The following is a 15,732-nucleotide window of genomic DNA, read 5'->3' as shown; positions in this document are numbered from 1 at the left end:
GTCTAAGGCTGTTGCAGGAATCGGATGTGTTGCATTGCGCAGAGTTGAGTTGTGCTGTTATGTTATGTTGTGTAAGTGTGTAAAAAGTCACAGAGACGGAGATGAAATTCCTTCTCCCAGCTCAGTTAAACTTCATACCTTGTCTCTTTCTTTCTTTTCTCCCCCTCGCTCTTCTTTCTCCTTTCCCTCTTTTCTTCCCTCCTATCCCCTGTGCTTTGTGTTGCAGATCATCGCCCCGACCATGAAGCTCCAGCTTCTTGTGTCTACCGGGATCCTGCTGGTTACGCTTTTGCCCTGCCAAGAATGCAGAGCTCTCATCAGCAAGGGGTCCGCGTCGTCCATGGGGTCCCCAGCTCAGCCCCTGGACTTCTTCCAGCCGCCTCCGCCGCCGCCAAATCAACAGCAGCCCCTGCCTCTCCTGCTCCGCATGGGAGAAGAATACTTCCTGCGCCTGGGCAACCTTAACAAGAGCCCTGCGGCTTCCTTCTCCTCCCTGTCCTCGTCCTCCTCCTCTTCCTCTGGCGGCAACCCTGGTAGCCACTTCTCCCCTGAGGTCTCCGTCTCCAACTTTTTCCGGGGGGCCGTCCAGCGCCTCCAGCACCTGCAACTCCCGCAGCGTTCCCTGGACAGCCAGGCAGGTCTAGGGGAGGGAGGAGTTGAGAGTACCTACAGCGAGCAGCGGGAGGCGATGGAGAGGGAGAAGCGTTCGGAAGAACCTCCCATCTCCCTGGATCTGACTTTCCACCTCCTCCGAGAAGTCTTAGAAATGGCCCGGGCCGAACAGTTAGCTCAGCAAGCTCACAGCAACAGGAAATTGATGGAGATCATTGGAAAGTGAGACATCCCGTTTTGCCAAAGAGATTTTGCATTTAGCACAAAAAGAAAAAAAAAATTACAGTATTCTGTACCATAGTGCTGCTCTGATATCATTTGTTTATTTTTATATAGCTTGACACATAGAGGATGTACACTGAGAGAGCCTATATCCCTTAATTAGCATGCACAAAGTGTATTTAAGTGCAGTAACAAGAGAATTGTCCTTTGTAATTTTATTTTCCATCTCAAAGTTATTCTAGTGGTGTGGTTAGCACAGGTGTAGACCTTTGAGGAAACGTTTTGAAGGAGCAGAGGAAAGTCACTTACTTAAGCTTGTTGTGTTCTAAAGTCAAGGAGAAAGCTTTTCTCCCTGGACTCAGGGTGGTTGGGTGGGGAAAACATGTAAGTTCTACTGAATCAATTTTTTTCTTGTAAACATTGTCATAATAAAACATCTTTTCAGCCCTCAGTCAATTTGGTTGTGTAAAAGAATGTTGAATATTTATATTTTTAATAAAAGCTGCAAAGGTCATGATGGGTTCATCTATATTTTCTCTTGTTATGTTTTCACACATGAAGAAGAGTTTCTCCCTTTTCTCCCCACCCCATTCCCTTTATTACAAAGAAAATGGAGAAAATTGTTCCTGAGTTTTCATTCCTACACAAAATACATATGCTAGGAGGGGCTTAATACAGTTTCTACAATGATGCAGAGGCCATTGGCTAGCTGTATGACTTTAAGATAAGTGTAGGGTTCTCAGTTTTCTTAGATTTTGAAGGTGCTTTCCAGCTCTGAGAGTCCATGGTGCTATAAAATGCAGCTGAGATGAAAAACTGGTTCATAATGACAATGCTTTTAAAACCTACCACCTATTATATTTAAGATAGTTGTGTGTGGGGGTGAGAGAGAAAAAGGAGAGTGTGTGGGGGGAGTGAGATGAAGAGAGAGGGAAATAAAAGGATGTACATCTCCAAGAATCACTGTAAAATAACATGTTTTAATTTAGCAAAACAAAAAAGTGTATTCATCTCTGCTTCATCAAGATTTCTTAGCCTAAAGTGATCTCTTTTTCTAAAGTGTTAACTAAAATCATACCTATTCCTAGTACTAGAAAACAGGCAACATGTAGTCACCAAAAGCTATTAAAGAAAGTTATGTATATTAAAGAAAGTAATATGTAAATTGGCACTTGTCAAAATTATTTCTGGGTGAAATAGGGTATGCAAGGTCTTTAGCACCTAAAATTCCATAAATGTCCTCTATTCTCATAAGCATCCCAAGTCTAATCATCCTAGTTCACAGGAATACAAACTACTTCTTTTCATCCCGAAAAATAGGATACTTCCAAAAAATTCAGTTTCACAACTAGCTAATCTGCCTAGGTACATCTCATGATTGAATTACAGTAACAACAACAATAAAAAGATCAACTTGTTAATGGTTCAAAGATAATTTTTGTTCATACAAAGAGGCATCTTCTCCTTTTCCTTGTAAATACATTTACTTAATGACTTCATGAAACAAACTGAGGGGATATAGCACTGAATAAGCTTATAAGACTATAAGTTTAAAAAATTCACATTTATTGAATAGTTCATACATAGTACAATTACAGTCATGCTCCAAAGGAGTCAATATGGTTTGTTGAACAAAATGTGATTTGAAAAGTATGTTTAAATCCATGCAGTATTTATGCAATATATACTACCTTGACTCCTAAGTAGTTATGTAAGAAAGTTGATAGTTTTTCTGAAAGGTCTCCTTTACCTAAGGAATAGATTATCTGAATACCTAAACCTGAGACTGGAATAATGCTGAGAGAGGTATACTAGTCCCTGATATATATTTCAATCCTATAGTCTTTTGAGTTGTAAAAAAAAATGTCCCTAATTCAATGGACATTCTGTAAGTATAAGGAAGCAGAAATATCTAGTACTTACAAAAAAAATAAAGGAAGAAAAGAAAAGGAGGGGTTTTTTTTATGAAGCATTGTATATATTTGGTCAATGATGTTTGCCTCTTGGAAATAAATTGCTATATCAATCCCTTGCAAATTTAAACACAAAAGACATGTTCATTGACCAATGACATTAGGGGAAAAAAGGTACATACTACCTATTATCATCATAACAAAACAAAAGGTTTTGCTTTTTTCAGCATTTCCCCACTAAGCATTTTTGTTACACATACACACACACACCTTTATAAAGTATCGTTATACAGCATTATAACAAGATCATCTCATTTTTCTCCTTGTTGTGCCAGCAATTTCCCCAAAGTACTCTTCCCCACTCTAAGTGTTATGCAGCTAACATGGAATCAAAGCTTTTTGCAGAAAACTCATTCAGAGGTCCCATTCATTCACTACTTTATATTCATTTCATCTAGGTCACCTGCTGCCTCTGTTTGTCCCTTAGCCAAGCAGACAGAGAGGTAGCAGCTGGAATGAGCATCATTCACTCAAGGAGTTTAACCAGGAAAAAGAGAAGACATGGCGGGCGGGCTCATTCTCAGCTCCATCACTGCTCCCTGAAGCACCTTCTACTTGTTCCTGGGGGGCAAAGGAGTCAGTCCTGATCTGTAAAAGAAGAAAATATGTATCAAAGGAAGAAGGAGAGACAAGACTATTTTAGTTAGTCCAGTTTGTTTGTTTTTTAAGCAAAGAAGGTTATTTAGAGCAAGGGAAAAGGATGGCATCAATAATTACATAGAATGTAATAACAATGATGATGACAATAATTGTTATTACTAAAAGGACAAAAAGCTATGAGATCCTCAGAAAACAGGCCCAACTGATTTGGGCTTTGAAAGTTAATGTGTTTATAAGCCAAAGAAGAGCCAGAAGTAACATAGCACCAATTACTGCAAGCAGTGAAGGGTATGTCTTGAGCTCAGGGTGCTTTGTTTTCTTGTTTGTTTGTTTGCTTGTTTTAAAGAAGAGTAAGTTTTACAGGTTTTACTGATCACATTGGGTTCTTACAGATCAAACTGAAATCAGCAATTTAAACTGAGAAAAGATATCAGAATTAAGCAGCCTTAGCAAAAATAACCACTCCAAACTTCCAATATCTCTCATGTAGGTGGGTACATACTTCTCCCCATGGTGTTAAAAGCAAGAAGTTTCTACCAGGGACTAGAATGTCTTTGGTATTGATTCTTTCGAAACCTATGGCTTGCTTTTAACAAGTCATGGAAGACATGAATTCTCCTTCTCCCTTGTCCCCAAACAATAAAACCCAATGTAATGGAGGAACAGAAGATTACAACATAATTTAAAGATAACCTGACATTCACAGGTTATTCTTATGAACTTTTGTGATCAATAAAGGCTAATTTTTAGTAATCCAGTACAGTCAAACTTGATGTTTTCTAGGGAACTAGGTTTTTTACTGAAATTTCAAAAAGGAGTTTTGCTATTTTTTTTACAAGATGTTTTTAAAATATCACTGAATATTATGGGAGACTTTTACAAGGAACTTTCACTATATTACAACTGATGATGTTCCTATATTCAAAGGTATATTAATGAGCACAATCCTTCCTGTGAGAATCAGAAAAAAAGGGGAGTGCAGGAAAACAATTTTAAAATATTATACCCAGGATTGCTGAAAGCTGTCCTACTAGTTCAAAATGACCCTGTGGCTAAACAATGAGGGAAATAAATACATGCACTGGACAACTGCAAAGCCCCAGCCATGAAATTGCAATACTCATACATGTAAAACCTCTTTTGTCTTAAAATGAGCTGGAATGAGACAGGAGAGTCCGGCATGCTTTTCATTAGATACACTAGCTTAAAAGAGCACTCTTGGATGATGCCCAAAGAAAGTTCCACATGTTCAAGAATTTAATTAGAGTCTTCCTAATAATATTGCTGCTCCTTGATCATAAGGAACACCCCAGACCTCTTTCAGGCCCTACTAGTCAGCACAGCCCTGGGGAGCATTGGGCTTAAAAAGTAGGTTATCAAGTTATTGCGGATATTCTTTATACATCTGTATGCCTGGGTCTACTTCTTAGAACTCACTGTTCAATGAATCTTGTTTTTCTGACAGGACCATGAATTCAGCGGCTGGTTATGAAGTAAAAACCATTTCTTTCCACTCTACGTTTTCAGGATAGAAGATCATACACAAGACTTAAGTTGCAAGGGACTATCATAAAGTTCACCTGGACCAAGTCCCCTCTTCTGACAAATGAAGAAATGGAGGACTAGGGAAGTTAAGCAATTTGTTCAAGGTTACACAGTTAGTAAATGGCAAGACTGAAATTCAATCCCAGGTCTTTACACTGAATCCAATGCTCTTCTTAAATAATCTGTAACTGTAAAGCAATATATCTATATGTGTATGTATGTACATCCATAGACACACATGTACACGTACACATGAACATGTATGTGTATACATATGCCTTAGGGCAGCTAGGTGGTACAATGGATAGAGAACCAGGACTGAAGTCAAGAAGACTCATCTTCCCGAGTTGAAATCTGGCCTCAGATACATACTAGCTGTGTGATCCTGGACAAGTCACTTAACCCTGTTTACCTCATTTTCCTCATCTGTAAAATAAGCTGGAGAAGGAAATGGCAAACCACTCTAGTATCTTTGCCAAGAAACCCTCAAATGGGGTCACAGAGAGTTGGTGACTCTCTGTGAAATGACTAAACAAAACCAAAATACATATACACACATATATATTTATATTTAAGTGTGTTCAACAGAACACCTGAAGTGTGCTCAAAAGCTTTTAAATGTGTATATATATATGTATTTGTGTGTGCATAAAATATATGGCATACATATATGTATGTAGCAATATATAATTATGTATATACAGTACATATGTGCACATATGTACATGTAGACGTGTGTGTGAAAGGCAACATGATATAATGGAAAGAGAATTCATCTCCAAATCAGTAAGATCTAGACTGAAGTCTCACCTGTGACCCAAACTGTCTGTGTGACCCTCAGTAACCTCTCAGTGCTCCAGGCCAGTGGTGTCAAACTCATACAGAAACAGGGTCACTAACACGTGCAGAAGGGTCCTTACAAGTGGTATATTAACTTAGTTTCAAAATGCAATGTTACATGTGTTTTATTGTATTTTAATTTATTTTGTTAAATATTTCCCAAATACATTTCAATGGGAGGGGGGAGTGTTACAGGGGAAGGGGATGTGAGTATTTGACATCTCTGCTCTAGGCAATTCTCTAAATTGCAGGAAAGCTGCCAATCTACATGAGGCTGAGAGAATTTCCTCACCCAGTACCAGGGAAATCACAGAATCAGTCCCTATTCCTAAAGTAGTAAGAATGAAGTGGATGGCATGCTGGACTTGGACTACAGAAGTCTCAAGTTCAAATTCTGCCTCAGATTGCTAAATGGGTGGTCCTGGGCAAGTCACTAAACTTTCTTAACCTCAATTTTCTCATTTGTAAAATGGATTTAATGAAAGCACCTATCTCACTGGATTGCTGTGAGGATCAAATGATATAACTTATGTAAAGTACTTTGTAAGCTTTGGGTACTGTATAAATGCTAGCTATTACATGTGTCATCTGCAATTATTATTATCTCACATAATTTCTCTACCTCACTCTAATATCTTTGCATCAAGGCATCAATCATCTTATTTGTTGTCGTTTGGTCATGTCGGACTCCTCATGACTCCATTTGGGGTTTTCTTGGCAAGAGATACTGGAGTGGTTTGCCATTTCCTTCTCCAGCTCATTTACAGATGAGGAAATTGAGGAAATCAGGGTTCAGTGACTTGCCCAGGGCCACACAGCTAGTAAGTGTCTGAGTCCAGATCTGAACTCAGGAAGATAAGTCTTCCTTCATTAAGCTTATGGGCAGGACTAAATAATCTGAGTAGATGATTCATGTGCAATAGTTATTTGACTAGTCTTTTCTGAATGTATACTGAATTCTGACTACCACTGTGACAAGGTCAAATTTGTGGCCTCTTTTCCTCATAGGAAGCTCCTGACTAGAAAGAATATTTCTATGGAGGTTGTTCAGGAAAAATCTATGTGACACTATTGGGGGAAAGAACCTCTTGGAGAACTCAAGATGGAAGAATCTTGGGGGTGGGAGGGGAGGAATCTACTGCTCTTGTGTTACTATGACTTCTCTCTAAACAGGACACATTTAAGGTGGGAAGAACACCAGATGTGCAGTCAGGAGACTTGTCTTCTAGTCTTTGCTCTGACCCTAACTGTGTGGCCCTGAATCTGTTATTTTCCATATCTGAGGCTCAGTTTCCCCATTTGATGCAAAATGAGAATGATACTTGATCACCTTTCATAGAATTTTTGTGAAGCACCATTAAAAAAAATATTTCTGGGGGCGGCTAGGTGGCGCAGTGAGTAGAGCACCAGCCCTGGAGTCAGGAGGACCTGGGTTCATCAGATCTGGCCTGAGACACTTACACACACACACACACACACACACACACACACACACACACACACACACACGCGCTAGCCGTGTGACCTTGGGCAAGTCACTTAACCTCAATTGCCCTACCCTCCCCCCTCCAAAAAGCAAAAAAAAAATATATATATATATATATATATATTTCTATACTAGACCAAAATCCTTCTTAAATTTTAACATTTTGATGTTCTTAGCCCCTATAGTTGGCTCTAAAATGTTCATATTCATGATTTCACATATCTAAATTTCTTGATTATTATTTTTACTTAGTTCTCTCAGTAACCTGGGAAGAGAGAAATCTTGTGAATCTATCCCACAGAGAAGCAAGTTGAAGTCAATGATAGAGAGGACATGCTGTGGCCTACAGTGAAAGAGCTGGAAATGTGCCCTGAGTCCACAAGGCTAGCTCAGAGCCTCCTTGACCCTATTCAGGAACAAAAGTATAAATGCTAGCTCCACAAACCTGCCCCTCCCACTTAATACTTTTAAATTGTAAAATAAACAGATCCCCAGGACCCCCTTTCCACCATTCAGGGCTCAGCGGGGTGTTATTTCTGCTTAGGCACACAAGAAAGACAACTTAAGAAAATAGTATTTGCTTTACTTATCTTTCATAAAAAGGACCCTATAGCTCAGGGATTCAATCCCCTCAGCCTATTCCTATTATAATTTGCTCAACGGTACTCTGTTTCTGAGTAGAATCAAGGTTTTCTCCAAGGTGCTGCAGCATATTGATTTATGGAGGGTCCTAAAATATTACTTTTTTTTTCCTTTTCACATTGCAAATCAAGTTAGACACAAGAGTCTTTTTGAAACATCACCAAAATTTACTCTGCCTTCGTCTTATTTTTAAATTCAGTGTTTATGGTGCATCTCTTACATACCAAGAAATGCCATTTCTCCGTCCTTATCATTGGCTATTTGCAAAATGCTTTTGGATTTTCCTAATCCTGTCAAGTTGAGGAGTTGAGCCTGTTGCAAACCTCAGGAAGATGAATGTGGAGCACTGATTATTATTTCTCCTACTGAGGGTGCATATTGTTGTGCAGTTTAGTCTGGGAACCAAGGGAAAAGTGAACAGTAGGTATCAGACATTGGTTATTTTTGAATTTTATACTTTGGTCTAAGTTTGGGTTGGGAAGGAGTGGAAGAGAAGGGGGGAGGGGTGAGAGAAAGGGAGGAAAGATGGAAGCAAAGGAGGACAAGGAAGGAAATGAAGAAAACGTAAAAGGCAAGAGAAAATGGGGAGGGAGGGTGGAAGGAAAAGGGAAGAGGGGCATAAAGCCCTCATTCTCAGTGAAGATTCTAGATAGCAACAGTAACCACATTATTATATAATGTATCACCATTAAACCTTAAGTGAATTGATAAAATGGGATCTATTTTAATGCAGTACAAGACAGTGAAGAGAGAGGGAATGTATTCCCTTTGTCCATGCATTTTCTCAAGGTCCAAAGCATACCAACAGAGAGAAAGGTAATTTATCTTCTCTTCCAGGCAACCACCTGTCATATAAGGTTTAGACGCTGACATTACTTTCCACCAAGTGTGTTGGGACACTCAGGTGCATCACAAAGCTCTCTTGTGGCAACATGAGTCTGAACTTAGTATTTGGTCACTCATTGCAATGCCACGTGGTACTTCAAGTGTTTCAATCAAACAGCAAGCAATATATCTACTATGTGCCAGGTACAATGCTAGGTGTCATGGATGCAAATGCCAAAATGAGACAATCTCTGCCCTCAAGGAGCTTGCACTCAAACCCCACCCCCAACCCAAAACCCAAAGCCAAAACATCTCAAGTCCCTTTGAAAGTCCAAACATAAATAGCTCAATCAAGAATAAGAGAAAATATGAACACACATATTCTGACATGAATTTCCTAATCAAAAACATTTTCAAAAGGACTCCTGGCAACAAGCAAAATAAGACTTGAAACTTTGAGTTTCAGAGACAAATCATTTTGAAGATAAATCATCTAGAAACAGTAGTGAAGTTTTTCTTTTAATAACAAACATTTGTCAAGCAGTTACTGTGTGCTGGAAATTGTACTAAGCACAAGGGATACAAATCTAAAAATGAGACAATACAGTTCAGGCCATTTAAAAAAAGGCTTCATTTGAGCAGCTCTTCTTCCTTTTCAGGTATCAATTATCCATCCCCCTTTTTAACCCAGTCTCTCTCCTCTCTTCCCCACTGCCTTGCACTCCCTCCTGTCTCTGCTGCTCTCTGGAAGTCTCCTTGTTCATAGAGGTAATTTGTACTTTGCAAAATAATCTTGCTATATCAGTAAAACACATATAATATTACATGTACTTAATTGAGATTGGGTATAAGGAGGAAGATAATGGGAAAAATGATGAATGAAACATGTTTTTATCCACTGAAAGCTAGAGCAGCAAGTATGGTACATTCATCACCCTGTAATGGGTTCTTGGGTAAACCCCCCTCATTTTCATATTACTGGACACAAATATTGTAAACTTTCTTTAGACTGTTGCCAGTAACTTGAGGCCAATTTAATTATTCACTTTCATCCTCCTTTGCAACTGATGGTGATTTTACTTTCTATAAATTCATTGGTTCTTTAGAAATTAAACCAAAAATAAAAACTTGACCTGAGGATCAGATACTTTCAAGCTCAGAACTTAAATCCAAAGGTTTCTTCTGGGAGTATATTAAACTTCATTTCCCAGTTGGAATAAGGTACAAGTTCTGGGAAGGAGGCAAAAATCAAATGTCATAAATGAGTGTGGTAGTAGTGGGCCCCACATGTGTAGACAGGCCCACATATTGCAAGGACTGTTCTTGTATGTGGCTGGAAGGGAAGCAGAACAGACATCTCTAAGCCTCTTCTCCCCATACCCTTCTCCAAGGGAGATTTCCATTCTTGCTAGAAGGGGAAGCAGGAGGTTGAGACCAGAGTCTGCCCTCCTCAGAGAGAGGGCGTAACTGGGCTAGAAGTAAGTATTTATATGTTCTCCTAAATATTATTTGTTTAAGGGATATGAGTTGGTTCCATCTAACTTTTGATCTATTTGCCATGTCTGGAGAGAAGGGGGACTCCAAGCCTTATGCCAAGGCTTGACCCCTTTCCCACCTAACACTAGTTCCACAATGAACACACACAGCAAAATAGCAAAGAGAGATATTTATCCAAATCACAGCAAAACAGAAATCAGAGAAGGTATACACAGGAGAATATATATACAGAGTGAAAGAACTCTTCTACTGGGAGTGAACCAATTCAACTCAATCAAGAAAGTGTCCTGTCTCACCTAAGGCAAAACTCCCCAGTCTCTAGAGTAACAAACTGGATACAGGAACATGTTAGATACTGCCAGCTCCTCTCAGGCCTTCCCAGATTCTCTCTCTTTAGTATCCTGAAGTGGAGTTGGCCTCTTCCATCTTCTTTCTTGAAGCTGGAAGCCAGGCACCTTCAAAGCAACTCCACATTTTAACAAGACTCAAAACTTGCTGCATCCCCAAAGAGGATTGTCTTTGAAGGGTCCTGGGGGGAGAGGTTGGGAAGGGACTCAAAGGGAACTGTCACTACCCCAAAAGGGGACTGGCTGAGAAGTGGAGCTCTGGCCTCTTGCCAACTCTGCCCCATCCTCACATCCTCATGTAGGGCAGAATCTTCACTTCCACCAATAAGGACAGAGCCCCATACCAGTGGGCTTTGGGAAAGGGGTCATACACATGTGGATCAAAAGCAGACCTAGGAAAGCAGTAGTGGTTAAAAAAAAAAAAGAGTTCCTGGTAGATGCCTACTGAATAATTTTAAGTGATCAGCAGTAAATCTACTTAGGATTTAGGACTCAGCTCTAATACTGTCTTCTCCATGAAGTCTTTCCTGATCCTTTAATCAGAAATGATCTTTCCTTCTCCAAGTACTTACTTTACTCTTTCCTTACCATGCTTTAGTTTATGTTATAGTTATTTATGTTCTCTTTTTACCTGCTTTGGGCTGCTAGGTGGGACAATAAATAGAATTCCAGGCCTGGAGTCAGGAAGACTCATCTTCCTGAGTTCAAATCCAGCCTCAGACTCTTACTAGCTGTGTGACCCTGGGCAAGTCATTCAACCCTGTTTGCCTCAGTTTTCTCATTTATAAATGAGAGAAGGAAATAGCAAACCACTCCAGTATCTTTGCCAAGAAAATCGCCAATGAGGTCACATACATGTATGCAACAACTTGCATCCTTTACTAAATTATAACTGTAATCTCCTTGGTGGCAGAGGCCATGCCTTATTTTTCTGTGAAGCTTCTCCAGCAGAGCACTTGACCCATGGTAGAGAATCAAGCTTGCTGATTTGGGTCTTACCCAGGCATTTGTAACAACCTCCTTGATGGTCTTCTAGTACTCAAACTGTCTCTTCTCTAATCTATCCTTTACAATGTGGCCCATATAATCTTCAATGCATACTGTTCTGATTCTGTTACTCTATTTAACAATCTGCAATGGTTCCCTAATACTTCCAAACAATGGATAAAAGTCCTCTACAACCTGCCTCTAACTTGCCTTTCTAGCCTTCTCTCACTATTCCCTTTCACATACTCTTCATTCCAGTTAAACTGGTCTATTCACCAACCTCCATTTTCATCTTAAGCCCTTTTTTTTCCTGCTTGTGTTCATATCATTCCCACAACTAATCTCTTCTTAATGAAATCCTTTCCTTCCAGGCATCTGGGATGCAAAGTGGATAGAGTGCTGGGCCTGGAGTCAAGAAGACCTGAGTTCAAATCAGGCCTCAGACATTTATTAGCTGTGTGATCCTCAGCAAATTGCCTCAGTTTCCTCAAATGTAAAATTTGGATTAATAAAAACACCTTCCTCACGGAGCTGTTATAAGGATCAAAATGAGAAAATTTTTTGTAAGAAAAAAAGCACCTAGTACAGAGTCAGACACATAGTTGATACTACAGAAACACTTATTCCCTTCCTTAAAGACCTAGCTTATTCCCTACCCCTTAACACTGACCAGCAGTGTTTTCTTCCTTCTCAGATTTCCCATGGAATTTTATTTAAACCTCTCATTTTTGATTCTTACAATCTGCCACATATTAAAATTTTGTGGAGGTGCCCAATGACCTTAATTGGACTGTAGGTGTCTTGAGGATAGGTGCTTTGTCTTGTTCCAGCTCTGTTATCTATACTTAGCACATAGCATATTATCTTGCCTATAGTAGGTTCTTGATATAGGATTTCATTACAGAGTACAGGAAAATGGCACAGCACGTTGCCTTCAATCATCTAGAAGCTTTCAAGGAAAAGTTTAATATCACAAGAACTGCCTACATTAAGAGGACATTTTCCCCTTTTGACAGAGAGAATGCTAGAAAAGGATTTTCCCTTCAAACACATTATCCTTTCAGAAATGCAGACTAGGAAAGAAATTACAGCCAAGGTGATAGCATAACAATGTTTTAGATTTGGTGATATAGTCAACATTTTTAGTATTTTTTTGTGGGGGGGGAGGGAGAGGGAATGAAGATTCCTTTAATCTTTCATTCTAGCACATGCCCTGTCTCTTTTCAAGGCAGGAAGTTCGAAATGATCCAGTGAATACACAAGACTGAATGTGTTAGTCAAGCCACATTCCTGAAGGCAGAGGCTTCTAGGGAAGGCTGTATCCTCAATTTCCAGGGCTGCTACTCTGGGCCACTTTTCACATGCATTTGTTGTTGTTATTCAGTCATTTTTCTGTTGTGTCCAACTCTTTGTGACCCCACTTGGGGTTTTCTTGGCAAAGATATGGGTGTGGTTTGCCATTTCCTTCTCTAGCTCATTTTACAGAAAAGGAAACTGAGGCAAACAGAGTTATATAACTTGCCCAGGGTCACACAGCTGTGGCCCAATTTGAAATCAGTCTTTCTGATTAGGCCTGGCACGCTATCCATTATGCCGCCTGGTTTCCCTTTTTTCACATAATGGTCCATTAAATACTTGAAGACATCCACAGTATCTCTCCCTTCCTGACTCATCTCTCCTCCAGGCTAATCATCCCAAGCTCCTTCAACTGACCCTCATGTGAAACTGACTCAATGCCCTTTATCATCCTGGTTACCCTCTTCTGGACACTCTCCAGCTTATCAATGTCCTTTCTAAAATGTGTTTTCTGACACTGAACACAATACTCTAGATGTAGGCTGATTAGAACAAGGATAATTTATATAAAGTGCTTACCAACCTTAAAGCACAACCAATCAGTTCAATAATAATAAGCATTAAACGTTAGCTCTTGTTACGGCCATCTAGCGAGCCCAGAAAGACCAACCCTTCAATGACTCTTCATCATGGTATGGAGGTGACATGCTGAAAGAGACTATTGAACTGGACAGGTTTCACATCCACATCTAGTGTCATTTGAGGACCTGATTTGCTAAGGCTAGAGGTTCATTACCCCATGACCCGGGGATGAACTTTTTAGCTCCAGTCATTCAGGAAGCATCCTATTAAGGCTATGGCAGAATGTATCATACTGTTGAAACCATGGATCCTTGAGGTAAGGCAAACTGGCATTTAACAAGAAGGCATCATACTAAATGTACATCAACAGGGAGTGGGGTACATTAGAAATAATGGTGAATCTGAAGCCAGAGGTCCTGCGTTCAAATTCCTGCTCTGCTACTTACTACCTGTATGACCTTAGGCAAGTCAATTAACCTCTTTGGGATTCAGTTTCTCATCTATATGGTGAAGGAGTTAGACTAGATGATGGCTAAAACCCCTCCAAAATCTAAATCTATAATCCTATGAATTCGTGGTGGTTTATTTAAAAAAAGAAGAGGGGGGAGGGAAACCGACCTAAGATTAAGTGGCATATTGAAGCTTATTCCCCTTGGGATGACAATAGCCTGACCCACATCTGATTATGAAATCCTAGTACATCAATGGTCAAATCACACTTAGATTCCATTTCCAGCGTCTGACTTTAGCATCTCGTATCAATTAAAATATTACTAATATTTTCCTAAAATATTCTTGTGCCAATTAAAATATTTCTATCACAGAAGATTGTGTTAGAGAATGATGATTCATATTTCAGTGAATACTGGTTAGTTGTTTGGCAGTCCCAAGGAGGACTTGAGTGAATTCTCTTTATCTTGCCTATCATTTTCTCAAGATAGAACTAGGAGGGAGCTTAACTGACCTGATAACTCAATTAGCATCATCACTGACATTCTGTCTCCAAGACAAGCCTGGAAATGAGCCATGCTGTACTCATACAAGTAAATCAAAGACATCGAGAAGTCAGGTTAGATTTGTGTTGACTTTGTAACTGAAATTCTGCCACTAGTCACTTCTTTAGATTAAGGTTAGAGATAGCATAGTGGTCTCTAGATACTCTCTTGCTTATAGAGTACAGAAAACTGATACTGGTGCGTAGAAGTGTTTATGGTGCATACAAAACTGATGTTGAAGCCAGAAAAACCTAGGCAGAAATCCCACCTCTGACCCATAACAGCTACATGACCTCAAGTAAGGCTCACACCTCTCTGATATTGTGGTCCTCTTCGAGAATGAAGGACAAACAACAAGAAAGTCTCCTCACCCAGGAATTCCCTTTACCAACAAAATCCCAGGTCCAGCTTTAACCCTTAGGTAAAGGCACCGAAGGCCTCTAAGAAAATACAACTGTGTCATCTGGGAGGATTGGTGTATTAAGCTATTATTTTAATTTTCCAAAATATTCCATCGATATGGATGATTCACAGATGCATATCCCAACCCCCACAAGCTTTAATAGAGGGTCTGGATGGGGGGCTTTGGCCAACACACATCATTCTCACTGTGGCCTACTTGGCTCAATGAACTCCACTTGTTCCTTGTTACCTCCAGGATCAAGTACAAACTCCTCTGCTTGACATTCAAAGCTCTTCACAACCTAGCTTTGCTTTCTCATTATATTTTACTCTCAGTTCATATTATATATGTGTTATAATACGTACATCTCTTCTAATTTATGCATTATATACTACACATATCATACCAGACTGGCTTCCTTGCACATGCACAGACATGATAATCCATCTCCCCACTTTGGTACCATTGAGCAGGTTGTCTCCCATATCCAGAATGTCCTTTTCCATCTCTCAGAATTCCTCATTCCCCTCAAATCCCCTCCTACTTGAGGCCTTTCCTGATTCCTCCCTTTTGCTGGTGCTTCTAATTCAAAATTAACCTTGCATTTATTTTATTATTGTTGTTAGTAATAATAAGAGTTAATATCTACATATCACTTATTTGTTGTTCAGTCATGTTTCAATTATGTCAGACTCATTTTTGTGATCCCCATTTGGGTTTTTCTTGGCAAAGATACTGAAATGGTTTGCCATTTCCTTCTCCAGCTCATTTTACACATCAGGAAACTGAGGCACACAGGATTAGGTGACTTACCCAGGATCACACAGCTAGGAAGTGTCTGAGGCCAGATTTGAGCTCAGGAAGATTTGAGTCTTCCTGA

The 15,732-nt window shown here is 39.7% G+C and overlaps 2 protein-coding genes across 4 annotated transcripts in view; one reads left to right on the top strand and one right to left on the bottom strand.

The window, feature by feature from the left end:
* The first annotated feature begins 227 nt into the window (after positions 1-227).
* Positions 228-2,135, top strand: CRH (corticotropin releasing hormone). Its single transcript, XM_069100042.1, has one exon. The coding sequence runs from the start codon at positions 242-244 to the stop codon at positions 836-838; it is 597 nt and encodes a 198-aa protein (XP_068956143.1). The 5' UTR covers positions 228-241; the 3' UTR covers positions 839-2,135.
* A 244-nt stretch (positions 2,136-2,379) lies between these two features.
* TRIM55 (tripartite motif containing 55) overlaps positions 2,380-15,732 on the bottom strand; it is a 78,554-nt gene continuing 65,201 nt past the window's right edge. For 2 of the 3 annotated variants that reach the window (XM_069100035.1, XM_069100039.1), the window contains one exon: positions 2,380-3,395. In XM_069100035.1, the coding sequence (XP_068956136.1) occupies positions 3,270-3,395 (126 nt within the window). In that variant the 3' untranslated portion in view covers positions 2,380-3,269. The remainder of the gene's footprint in view (positions 3,396-15,732) is intronic. The other variant, XM_069100037.1, reaches the window with a different exon arrangement.

The sequence above is a fragment of the Petaurus breviceps genome, unplaced genomic scaffold, assembly GCF_028583685.1.
Source record: "Petaurus breviceps papuanus isolate PSGF00001 unplaced genomic scaffold, PetGlider_PUasm1.0 38, whole genome shotgun sequence".
Classification (NCBI taxonomy): Eukaryota; Metazoa; Chordata; class Mammalia; order Diprotodontia; family Petauridae; genus Petaurus; species Petaurus breviceps.
The sequence above is the reverse complement of the archived record's forward strand: the minus strand, read 5'-3'. Positions and strand labels throughout refer to the sequence as shown.